Genomic DNA, 11,728 nt, shown 5'->3' with positions numbered 1-11,728 from the left:
CAGCCCTTGACCGAGGTAGATGGTGTAGCTCTGGAGCTGGTCCCCTGGCACCCACGGCTCCTCGGGGATGGTTTCAAGGCAGAGAACAAGCTTGACTATGTTGTACTCACTTCTACTTTCTACTTAGTAAAAACTATTCCAGTTTTGACATGATTTGAAATTTTCCTGGCAGCACTGGGATTCCACATGGCGGCTCGTCCAGCTCTTGTAAAGCTGAATCTTCTGTTAACTGGTGTGACCTCTCAGACCAATAAAATACCAAAAAAAGTAAGATGTGGGTGTGTTAAAAATTAAAGGGATTAAACTTAGACCGTAGATTCACTGTTTATGGGCGGAGACACAGACGATACTAACAACTTTAGTGCAATACGGTTTCTCATTTATTCATAGAAATCATATTTAGATGTCGTGTATTTGAGGCAACAAGTAGCACCACTCGGTCTTAAAAATCACAAGGCATTATGCACCGATGAGAGTTGTTACTGCGAAAGCAACCCACTGCTAAAACATGCACTAATACACAAACGTGTACACACACACACACACACACACACACAGTCAGAGGTCATACAGCAGACAAGCAGCGTCTGTTTTAATAGCTGCAGCTGTCCCGATTGGATGGTACACCAATACTCTCTCTCTCTCTCTCTCTCACACACACACACACACACACACACACACACACACAGAGTGGAATGTCCCCAGCCAGACTGTGCTGTGGCTGTACAGCTGGATATCCTTAAGAGGTGAAGACAGACATGAAGAAAATATGTTGCTATTACGCACACACACACACACACGCTCACAAGCCCAAATCCTGATTAACCCAATGACCCCTGAGAGAGACCACCAAGGTGGACATCGCACGCATATGTACACAGAGACAAACACACTCGTGTCCAGCAGTCTTAAGGTCAAGCCACACGACCTGCTGTGTGTGTGTGCGCGCGCCGCAGTCTGAGCGAGGTCGTCCTCAAGTGAAACGGACAGGTGATCCATCCGTCTCCTCGCTCTCGGTCCGCCGCCTCCCTCCGGACGATCGCATGTCCTTGAGAATGTGGGACTGATGGAGGAGACACTCCTTCAGCTTGTCTTCGGTCAGGGTGAGTCGCTCCTCCAGCACTGACACAGTCTGTGAGTTAGAGGAGGTGGGGGTGCGGTCAGAAAACAAGCGGAACATCACAACATCAAGGTGTTTTTTTTTTCAGGGCAGCAACATTTGGCCCTCGCTGCCAAAGCCTTCTCAAATAAAATACGATATATAATCTCAATCTTGTTTTACAGTTCTTTATGTTTAATTCTTCATGAATTAAAACTTTTTAAAGATGAGTAGCACCAAATATTTCTCATGGTCATCCAGTTTTCTCTCAGATAGAAAACAGATAAAGCAGCAACTGCTGGCATTGTTGTGTTTCATACGCAGAATGCACAGCGAACTCAGAACGTGTACACGTGTTGGCGAGTACAGAGCGGCGGGACCACACAGGCTGCGCAGGAACAGCGTGACGGTGGCGTCGCCGAACTGCGGCTGACACGCATGTCCACGCGGACGCTGCTGCAGTCAACTCTCCACTTCTGCTCGAGTTCTCCATTTGGGTTTTTCATGTCTGTGGCACATTTTGCAGATACAGAAACTGAAACTGCAGTGAAACGCTGCTGTGATGTCGATACGACTAACCGCAGATCATAATTAAGGTCTATTTCTTGTGAACCATGCGTGTGATGAGGAAAACACAGAGGAAGACACTGAATTTCAAGATGAGACGGCGCTGGAGATCACGTGGGTCGCAGTCAGAAGACATGAAGTGGGAAAACACAAAGACAGAGCATCAGCACTCGTTCGCCACATTAAAGTCAGGACCACAGTAGCTGCACCTTCAAACGCTGCTTCAGCAAGCTCATATCGTTAGCCTGTTATGTGTCTGTTCAGCCAATAGTGACACCTGTTCAAACAGGTGCAGAAGGGGACAGGTAGCCCACAACACCTTCCTCTACCGGCTTCTGTGTTTGTTTTTAGGTCTTTATTTGACTTGGCCTCAGATGAAGCCTGAGTGAGAGGATTAATGATCTGCTTCAACCGACTTTTTCCATCAGGAAAAACAGATCGTACTGCAGACTAGATCTTGTTTCAGAGACGTTTTGACGGACAGATGTGAACCCCTCAACGGAGGATTATTAACTTTCAACAGTAACCTTTTAGCTCACCACCCACATGTTCATATTAACTTCCCAATTTTTATGATGTTTTTCTGGGATTTCACTCCCTGCCAGTGTTCTGAGTGGACAGTGTGTACCCTCACTGCTAACTGACCTGCGTGAGAATATCCAGCTGTTGAACAATGTGCCGGAGGGTAGAGTCCAGACTCGATGGAGGACTGGGAGGACCAACTTCCAGTGGATGTGTCTGCCCTCTCTCCTCTTCCTCTTCCTCTCTCCTTCCTCTTCTTGTCAAACCGGCCCCAGTCTGGCTCCCAGCAGCCGTACCTGTCCTACTGGCCCTTTGGTCTCCCAGCCATCCTTCCTCTCTTGAAGTGCCCATGTGACACAGAGGCGAGCCATTGGAACGGCGACTGTTGTCGACGGCCTGGGTGGGCGTCATGTGTGTCCGACTGTTTAAGAGCTGCAGATGAAAGCGGGAGAAAAAGAAAGACTAGTCTTCAGCTGATTGACTCTCGTGCTTTGCACTCTGGGTTGCCGAGTGTTTTCTTTGAAGTGCTGTGCTCAGGTCTGCCATGGATTTTGCCTTCATCAAATGCATTGTATTCCAGGAGAAACCCACTCTAAATCAAATCGCTGTTGAAACATTCTTACATTTAACTGACCACATGCCACTGAAAACAATAGGCTGTCAAACTAACACCCCACCGAAGGCGCCTCTCGGTGTCCAGCCTGCTTCAACGCAGAGGCGGAGGAGGAACAAGACCATTTAAACATTTAAACACAAGCTTTACAGAATGAAAATACCAGTAAGAAGGTGGCATTTACTTAAACTGTGGCATGGGTGGTACCTTATTCGCTTCTTGTCCAGGAGTTTTAAGGCCTTAAGACACTTTGAATTTATGACAGACTGGACGGCCTGGGACAAAGCAGCCAAAGTGATTAACAGAGGATATCACTGAGAAGCAGCAAGCCACAGTCATACATCAAGCAGTTTCTTATTAAATCAAATTATATTTATCTTTAATTTGTTTTGCAAATGGTTGATGAAGTGACTTATAGTCAGAGTGCTGAAAGGGATGTGGATGGGTGAAATAATGGAAAATATTAATTACATTTCTTGCAGCAGATATGAAAAGTGCACCTCCGTCATCTGTGGAAGCTATGCATGAGAGACAGCAGCTTAACTTTGTTGTTTGTTGAAAAGTCCCGACATCCCAACAGGATCTAATGTTAATTAATGTTCTGTGATGTTCTACACATCCAAAAGGTTACACATAAAGTCCAGGTTCATAGGGTGAAATTGCTGAGTAAAGCAGCCGTCCTCCTGATAAATCCTGAGGCACAGGTGGAGGAGGGGTGAAATGTCCATGTGGGTTCAAGTCTCTAAATCGAAAATAATACAGTACACGCAGCTGGGTGTACGGGTGTCGTGTGCCAGCCTTTGTTACTATCTGAATAACTGACCCTTTAAATTGCTTGAAAATGCTGCACCATTGACTTTAGACCATGTTTTTATTGGTTTTCTACTCTGGTTTACTTTGGTATGTCAGTTTTCTACTGCCTCAAGATAACCTCATTTTAAGACCCGCACCCCATGGGTGCATAAATGAACATCAGCACAAATCAAATTAAAGACTTTGGCCTAGACATGCTCTAATTGAAAAGTGTCACGAGGCAGCTTTTGTTGGTACATCAAATGAAAAAATCATTACACACCATAAAGAAATAAAGTGGAAAATATCTAATCTACTTTATTTTTCTGTTTGAGCTGTACAGGGGTCAAAATAAAACATAGGTGTATAAATTAGCCCGGCTAATATGCAAAAGTCATACATAATGCTTTGCAGGGCTCACCAGCATCCTTCCTGTCTCATTGTTCTGTCAGTGAAGAAGGCCTTGAGCCTGTTTTAACTTGGCAGCCTGAAGGAGGTGGATGACTCATACTGCTGGATTACTGACAATTGACAGACTAACTAAAGTCACAAGATTATTTGCACTCTGCGGCACAGAGACCCATAACCACAGAGCAAAATCTACAGAATGTTTATGTCCTTTAATTTTTCTCTTTTTTTATCTCAAAGAAAAACATGCAGCAAAGGAAATGAAATGAATAAAGAGATAGAACACTTTACAAAAGTAGCCTTTCAGTACAATCGCAGTATTCTACTACAACAACATTTGTTAATTTGTGATTCAAAACAGCAAATTTCTAGTCGCAAGACTTTTGCTCCAACTTTAACTGAGCTGACAGAGTTTTCAACTAGTATGATGAGTCACGCCGAAAGCTTCAGTTTCACAAACTCAGTCGGAGTGTTTTCATTTACCGATAAACTACAGTAGAAGAGACAGAAAATTCTTCTGACCAAAGCCACCTGAGCTCTGACACAACCATGACAGCTGTACTCAGATCAGCATCTGGGCTCTACTCATAAGCAGCACCAAGTGAAGAAACACTGGGCTTTTGTCCAAAATCACAGTGGGGTCTTATGAGAAAGGTGGAAGGAGGCAGGCGGTGTTTGGAGAGCACGGAGAGAGGAGCTGAAGGAGGGGAAAAAAAATGAAGGATGTGTCAAGAGGATAGAAGAGGAAGGAAGGAGAGGGTGAAGAGGAGGAGGGTGTCACACATTCCTGGCCTAATGCATGGAGCAATTGATTCCGGCTCGCTTCCTGCGCACTGTCTTCACTTCAAAGAGAGCGTGAAGGGAGGCAGGAGGGGAAGGAGAGATGAAGGGAGGAGAGGAGGAGTGTATGTGTGTGTGTGTGTGTGTGTGTGTTAGTAAAGAAAAGAGGATGGAGAGTTACTCTAAACTCCTGAGGAGACATGAACAAAGCCATCGGTGTGTAGACGGTAAGTCTCTCTTGCTGTCTATGTGCACTTCCATATGTTCTTCTCTCCTTATCCCTGACCCTCCACGCCCCTCCCCCATGGTCACATCTGGCGAACATCTGCTCAGCTCATTTACGCTCAGCAGAAGCAGACCTCCGTCCCTCTGATTCCCCCCCACTCACCCCACCCCCTGCCTCAGGAAGTTCGGGTGCAATCAAACGTTCAACAGGCAGGGTACCCCGGCTGGCCCGACTGTCGAATCAATGAACACACAAGCATAATCAAACACACAAAAGCATACGCACTGTCAGTTAAACCAATCATTCCTGCAGCAGCAGAGAGCAGTACAGAGGAAGAGTCTTCAAAGACAGCATAACATGTGATTACAGTGGAATTCTGTGGAATTATGTAACAAATACGTAAAAACAAAATGGATCCAACAACATATTCACAAGTTAGAAGCACATAACAGTGATCATTAGAGCTATTTACACCATCATGTGAGAACATGAGAAGAAACATGAGAACATGCAGATCTACAGTGATAACAGTTAAGTTCACTTAAGCTCATGTCCTGACTAAAGCCTCATTACGGCCAATAAATTAGACAGCAGCTCTGTCGGGACACTGTACTTTCACACTGTAATCATAGTACTTTCAAGGCACTCAGAGCCAAAGCGTAAGATCTAAAACAAGTGCCTCCTAAGTATGAGGTTCATTTCTGAGATAAAATCATCTCTGCTAAGCTGCGTGGAACGTCAGGGGTCACAGCTCGCTGTAACCGCGGTCAGTAGCAGTGAATGCGGTGATGGCCTGCTGCCAGCCGGGGGTTTCTGTGCGATGGGAGATGAGTGGGTGGTTAGGCCTGGGTGGCAGAGCTCGGCGGAGCACAAACTAGCCGCTGTGATAATAAGTGGGCAGTGGGAGCGACATGACAGTGCCCCAGTGATAACGGGGAGGCAACAATGTCCACGTTGTGTCGATGTGGCGTTGGGAACGAAGGCCTGTTACATATTCTGTAGGATACACGGGTTCAATGCGTAGTGTTTGGTAAATATTCTGTACTTGAAATGATGGGCTTGTTCTGTGTACACTGACTGCAAATTATTACTGTGATACATGCAAAGTGTCCCTCATTATAATCTAATAAACATTGATTGCTACCATTTTTGCTAACTCTGCGTGGCTGCCGCAGGTTTACCTTATACGGTAATGTCATCAGAGAGAGCAGCCTACGTTAAAATGTTAACAGCGGCCATGATGTTTCCGATCAAAAGGATTCTGCAGAGAAAACAGTTCAAAAATAACCTCCCCTCCATTCCGGAATCAAATCACAGATGTCTGATCAAAAACATGATTACCATGAGCACCAGAATTAGCTGCGCTCTCTCTTTTGGCAGGCGGCCTCAGACACTGTGACCCTTACATGAAAAAGCTGTTTGATCTTAATTGAAGGGCCTCTCTGATGTTGTGCCTCCCCTCACTAAACCCCCCTCCCTCGACTACCTGAAGCCACATACTCATCTTCAAAAAGCTGCCTGATGGTTATGACTTCGCACCGAAAATACAGCGAGCGACGATCTTCCAATGCTAATAACTTAAAACTTCTCTTTTTCACCAATGATCTTTCTGTTGGATCAGAGTCATTTGAAAATGACTGAAAAGTTCTAGTTAATAAAGCAATTTTAAAAAATAAAGTCTGCGCCCAAATATTCTGCATATATTCGACAACAGATGCAACAGCTTTTTCAGGGGATGTGGCTCTTGTGTTCCAGGCAGGCCAGGCTTACTTTGTGAGTGACACTAAATGGCTAAAATCTAAATTGTAAATATGAATCAGCGGGGTGAACACAGCTCTTGAGATGGTCTTGTCACCTTGGTCAGAGCGTCCTGTCCACAGGGGAGGGCACAGATGGGCTCTCAAGCATCGTGATGTTTAGTATTCATGCCGAGCTGCCTCACGATGCCAAACGCTGGCTGTGTTTACATGTTGACCACGATGTGACAAATATTACAAGCACTCTATAAAGTGACACTTCTGAAATAATCCAACGTGACATGGGGTTAATGGATGCATTCAAATGGAAAAACGAATAAAATAACCTGTTGCAATAACAGCTCTTCACAGCTGAAATTGTGTTAAAATGACATAATCTGGCCAGACACACGTGGGAGCAGCGGAAAAACGGTAAACAGCACAGAAACTTTTACCTGATTATCAGCAGCAGGAAGGGGGAACATCAGTGCTGAATAACAAAACAGGAACCATAGGATAAATGGATAAATGCAGAGAAAATCAACAATAGATGTACTTTTTGCAATGCGCACATGCTAAACACACAGATTAAGGATAAGTGATACCATGGGGCTTTTCCACTGGCACTTTTGGCCAAGCTGCGTTAAGTCATGCTGCACTGATTCCCATCACTGGTTCAACCGTGCTGAGCTGTGCCAACCATTTCTGAAGTGGGGCCAAACCGTATCCGGCCCACCTCCGAGCAGGTTCTCCTCATCCCCTCTCCCCATCAAGATGTGTGTGAAGGAGACCAGATGCTTTTAGAAACTCTGTGTGTGTTCAGCTCTCGGTTTTACTTCTAACTTAATATCTATGGTTTGAAGTTTAGTTCCTCTACTTTCATCACGTTGGCTTTCAGCTGTAGGAGTCGTGTTATGTTACTGCTGATGAAAACCCAACATTTCCCACATCGGCGGGCTTTCATTTTGAAGAATTTATAGGAAACTAAATGTGTTCAACACTGAATTAACAGAAGTTTGTTAGCAGCTATTCTTCAGTACTGCAGGAGGAAGAGCTGGCCCCAAGCACAAACAGCACAGTGAGATGTTAGATAAGGAGCTGCAGACAACAGGCTGTCACTGCACAAACAGCTCACCTCCAACAGGTAAACATCTACTTTTACCTGTTGTGCTGTGTGAGGAAAACACTCTCAGCACAAGAAATGGGAGAAATGAAATGTGTAACAGCCACTCTTTTGACTTCTAGTCACAGTCTACATCAGCCTACCGCTTTGAAACTTCTTGATTCAGGACAAGCGGGCAGAGTAAAACGATTTAAGCCAGGTCTGGACAAGTTCATGGAAAAGCCTCACTAGTTATAAGTAAAGCTTATCACCATTCATGGGCTAATGGGAATTGTTTAATTTTTTAATAAATGTTTTTTGGTAAATCACGTGTCAGGGCTCCTCAGCACCATAAAGGTCAAAAACAAACGTAATCATTTGCCAAAGGTCTATCATTTACATAAGTAAGGGATGTGGATGCTTTCCGAGGCCACTGTGTGCATCTGTTGGAGTTTGATAACATTGTTGATTTCTCTAACTTCATTACTACTCAAAACTCCTGTTCCAGCATGTTTTTGCAAAAAACAAAAGCATACTTTACAGAAGTATGTCTATGCTTTACTACTTCACATACTTGAAATACTACTGTCCTCGTCCGACGTTTCACTAATAAAAGACACAAACTCATACAGGCAGAAATGCGCGCACACACACACACATCTCTTTTCATCTCTTCACAGTCCAATTAGTGATATTTGTGAGCTCTTTCAGCAGAGTAGCATGAGTTCTCCAAACAATCAGCCAATCAAACAGGTCTGCAGGTGGTTCACTGTGACGCTCGCTGTGGGGCACACAGGAAACGGACTATTAGCAACTGTCAGGCTCCATCTGTTAAGAGAGTGGTAAATAAACCACTGCTTTACTTCCTCCTGAGCCTTTTATCCAGCATCCCACGAAGACACTGCAGCATGGCTTTGAATGGTGGTGGTGAGAAGGGGGGGGGGAGGAGCAGGAAAAAAAAATCGACTTGGGTGAATGAATCAGTTCTAAAAGATGTTAAGCACGACTGCTTGACTGCTTTCATGCTCTTCGTACTATGCAATATCTTTAACTAATTTTGGTAAAACAATCCTGTAAAAATACATATAATGCATAAATAAATAAATAAAAAACATTAACACACGCTGCTTTTATTGCTTCAAAGCCTTTCCTCCATGCCCAGAAAATGGTCAAATACTAGACAGGGAAGATCAGCATCTGTCTGTGAAACTTTGGTTTAACTCTAGTGTGAACGCATCAAGTGACCTCATCACTCCTTTCCTGATTCAGACGGTCGGTGCGGGACTGGAAATGGTCCTGTGATGGTTGGGGAATGTTTCCTGGTCACAGGACGCCATGTAATGTTGTTAATAAAGCAGGCTCCGTGGAGGGAGGAAATCCTTGTTAAGAATCAAAGGAGCCATTCGATGGCCCTGACCCTCCGTCCTGGTTTCACTTTCCCACTTTTGCAGGCCAACACACACATGCACACTGAAGAAATCGGTTGCCCTGTGGACAGCAACACACAGGCATGTCGAGCACACATTACTGGTACACACGCATACTCAAGAATCAAAGCAAGAAAAAACCATGAGCCCAAAAAGCCACCCAGAAGGAAACGTGTGTGATGTGTGCAATCAAATACTATATGAATTTAAAACTGTTGCTTGTCTGAGAGCTTTAAGCCCTGCATACTACTGGCTGCCATCCCTACAAAAGACAGGCACACACACAAACAATTATTCACTCAACAGCCACCACCACCACACATCCAAACACAACTCACACAGCGGGAGTCACTCTCAGGAGTCCTCCCCTCGATTATTAACAGCAGTCAGGACTCTACGCTTCTTCACATGCTGTCACAATACGACTCTGAGCTGGTGTTAGGACCAAAAATGCCACTGCTTTAAGAGAGGGGTTGTGCTGGTGTGGGCACACTGTTTCAGGTATCAATCACCTCTGCATTCATTTTATCCTCGTTTCTTTCTCTTTTTTTTTTAGTCCAATTATCTTGAGTATCCCTCCACCTCCCATACTTGCTCTAACTCCTTACCCAGAGACGGGACATTACACATCCCCAAAAGTCAGCTTTTGTGAGCAGGAATCAGTTTGCCGAGGCCCCCGCCGAGAGGCTGGTGGGGCCCACATCGCTGCGAGAGAACACAGGAAATGAGATACATGAACAGACCAATGTCCTGTCACGTCTCTTTATCAGACCAATTTGATCCAGCTCATGCCTTTTATTTTTCATTACAAGTTTTGCACACTACAAACTGCATTACAGATGTGGAACAAAAATGATCTCTTCAGGCAAGAGCGCTGCGTGGACAGACAGGAATGACAAGAAAACAGGGGATTGTGGTCAGGTTGCACTTGTAACTGCAGAGGCCACAACAGCAGCAGTTTTAGGTGTTCAGACTGTCATTAGCCCTCATTCATTTAAACTTAAATGCCCACTTAGTCATGGTAGTAACAGCATAAAGAGTAGTAGTAGAAATAGTAGGAGGTGTAGCAGCAGCAGTAGTATATACACTTGAAAAGGCCTGCATCCTGTGCAGCAAAGTACCAAAACACACACAACACCCGCTGCCTCTGCACCTGATCTTTAACCTTCAACAGGAAGTCAGGTGGAAGGTGGAACAGGAGATCTGAAGCGTCTGAAGGCTTTGTTCCCCGTCGCTAAGACGCCACATCAGAGGATTCATTTTCCATTCATCTCTGTCACACCTAATTGTCATGTACCCAGGTGTTCCATACACGCCCGCGCCCCAGCATTGTTGCTCTTCAAACAAAACACACACACACACACACACACAGATAAGGATGTCCTCACCCACATATGGACAAACTGACACACCAAAACACATGCAGACAGAAAAGCACACAGTCACATGAACACATGCACACACATACAAGACACCCAACTTATGTGGAACCACTGATCTGATCCAACAGGATCTTGGTCAGAGGTGCGGCAACGTTGATGGTTTTTTAAAAAGCCCGAGCTGAAAGCAGGAAGCCGAGAGGAGTTTCATGTGGCTTTGAGGAAGTGGATACATCCTCTTTATATCTCACCCTCCCTCCCTCCATCCTTGCTTCTCTCTCCCCTATCTGTCTGTCCCTGACATCCGCACAGCACCCACACACTAAGACGAAAATATCCTGCTCGGTGGCGAATTGGCATTAAATACAGTGTGTTTTCTGGCCACATCTCACACACACACACACATGAATGGGGACAATAAACACCTCGACTGTGGGGAATTAAAAAAAAAAAACAAAACAAAAAAAACAATAACAGGACAGTCCTGCCGTTGGTCCAGTGGCAGCTGAGTCGGACATGCATACATAATGACACATACGTTAGAACTGCAACAACAGAATTATCCATACATGGGAGCCTGAAGCTCACACACACACTTACAGAAACACAAACATGAGGAAACATGTCCAAGCCGAGACACACAGAAGAACAATAATTCTTCCATTAATACAAACTCTGCTGAATGAATGAGGTGTTGGAGCCGTTCATTCACAACAAACTCTCCTCACTCCAAGACTTTAAGAAACAAAGGTTCTCATTGGCTCTGGCTCTCGTACCACAGTGTGTCAGTGGTTATTTTATAAGTTCTGCATGATTGCCAGTTCCGGATGAAAGGTGTGGATTCAATCCCGACTGCAAACGAGACGTATTCCTGAGAACGTGTGAAGACGACTAGATGACGAGAGAAACTTGAGAGAGGAGAGGAAGGAGACGGGGTTTTATTATGTGATGGATAGACAGCCATTCTGTGCTGCATCTGAAAAATAAATTATTCCGATAGAAATTCAATGAATTCTGCAGTCTTTAGGCTGGGAAAATACATGTCCTGCACAATGCAGTGTGCCAAGAGCTGTCCCT

General features: G+C 44.8%; 1 protein-coding gene across 2 annotated transcripts in view; it reads right to left on the bottom strand.

Annotated features, from left to right (window-relative positions):
• Positions 1-362: 362 nt before the first annotated feature.
• The window catches only part of poc1b (POC1 centriolar protein B), a 41,955-nt gene continuing 30,589 nt past the window's right edge, over positions 363-11,728 (bottom strand). The window contains exons 11-12 of one of the 2 annotated variants that reach the window (XM_046393695.1): positions 2,312-2,620; positions 363-1,132 (exon numbers count right to left, since the gene is read on the bottom strand). In XM_046393695.1, coding sequence (XP_046249651.1) covers positions 974-1,132; positions 2,312-2,620 — 468 coding nt within the window. In that variant the 3' untranslated portion in view covers positions 363-973. The remainder of the gene's footprint in view (positions 1,133-2,311; positions 2,621-11,728) is intronic. The other variant, XM_046393696.1, reaches the window with a different exon arrangement.

The sequence above is a fragment of the Scatophagus argus genome, chromosome 7 (genome assembly GCF_020382885.2).
Source record: "Scatophagus argus isolate fScaArg1 chromosome 7, fScaArg1.pri, whole genome shotgun sequence".
Taxonomy (NCBI): Eukaryota; Metazoa; Chordata; class Actinopteri; family Scatophagidae; genus Scatophagus; species Scatophagus argus.
The sequence above is the reverse complement of the archived record's forward strand: the minus strand, read 5'-3'. Positions and strand labels throughout refer to the sequence as shown.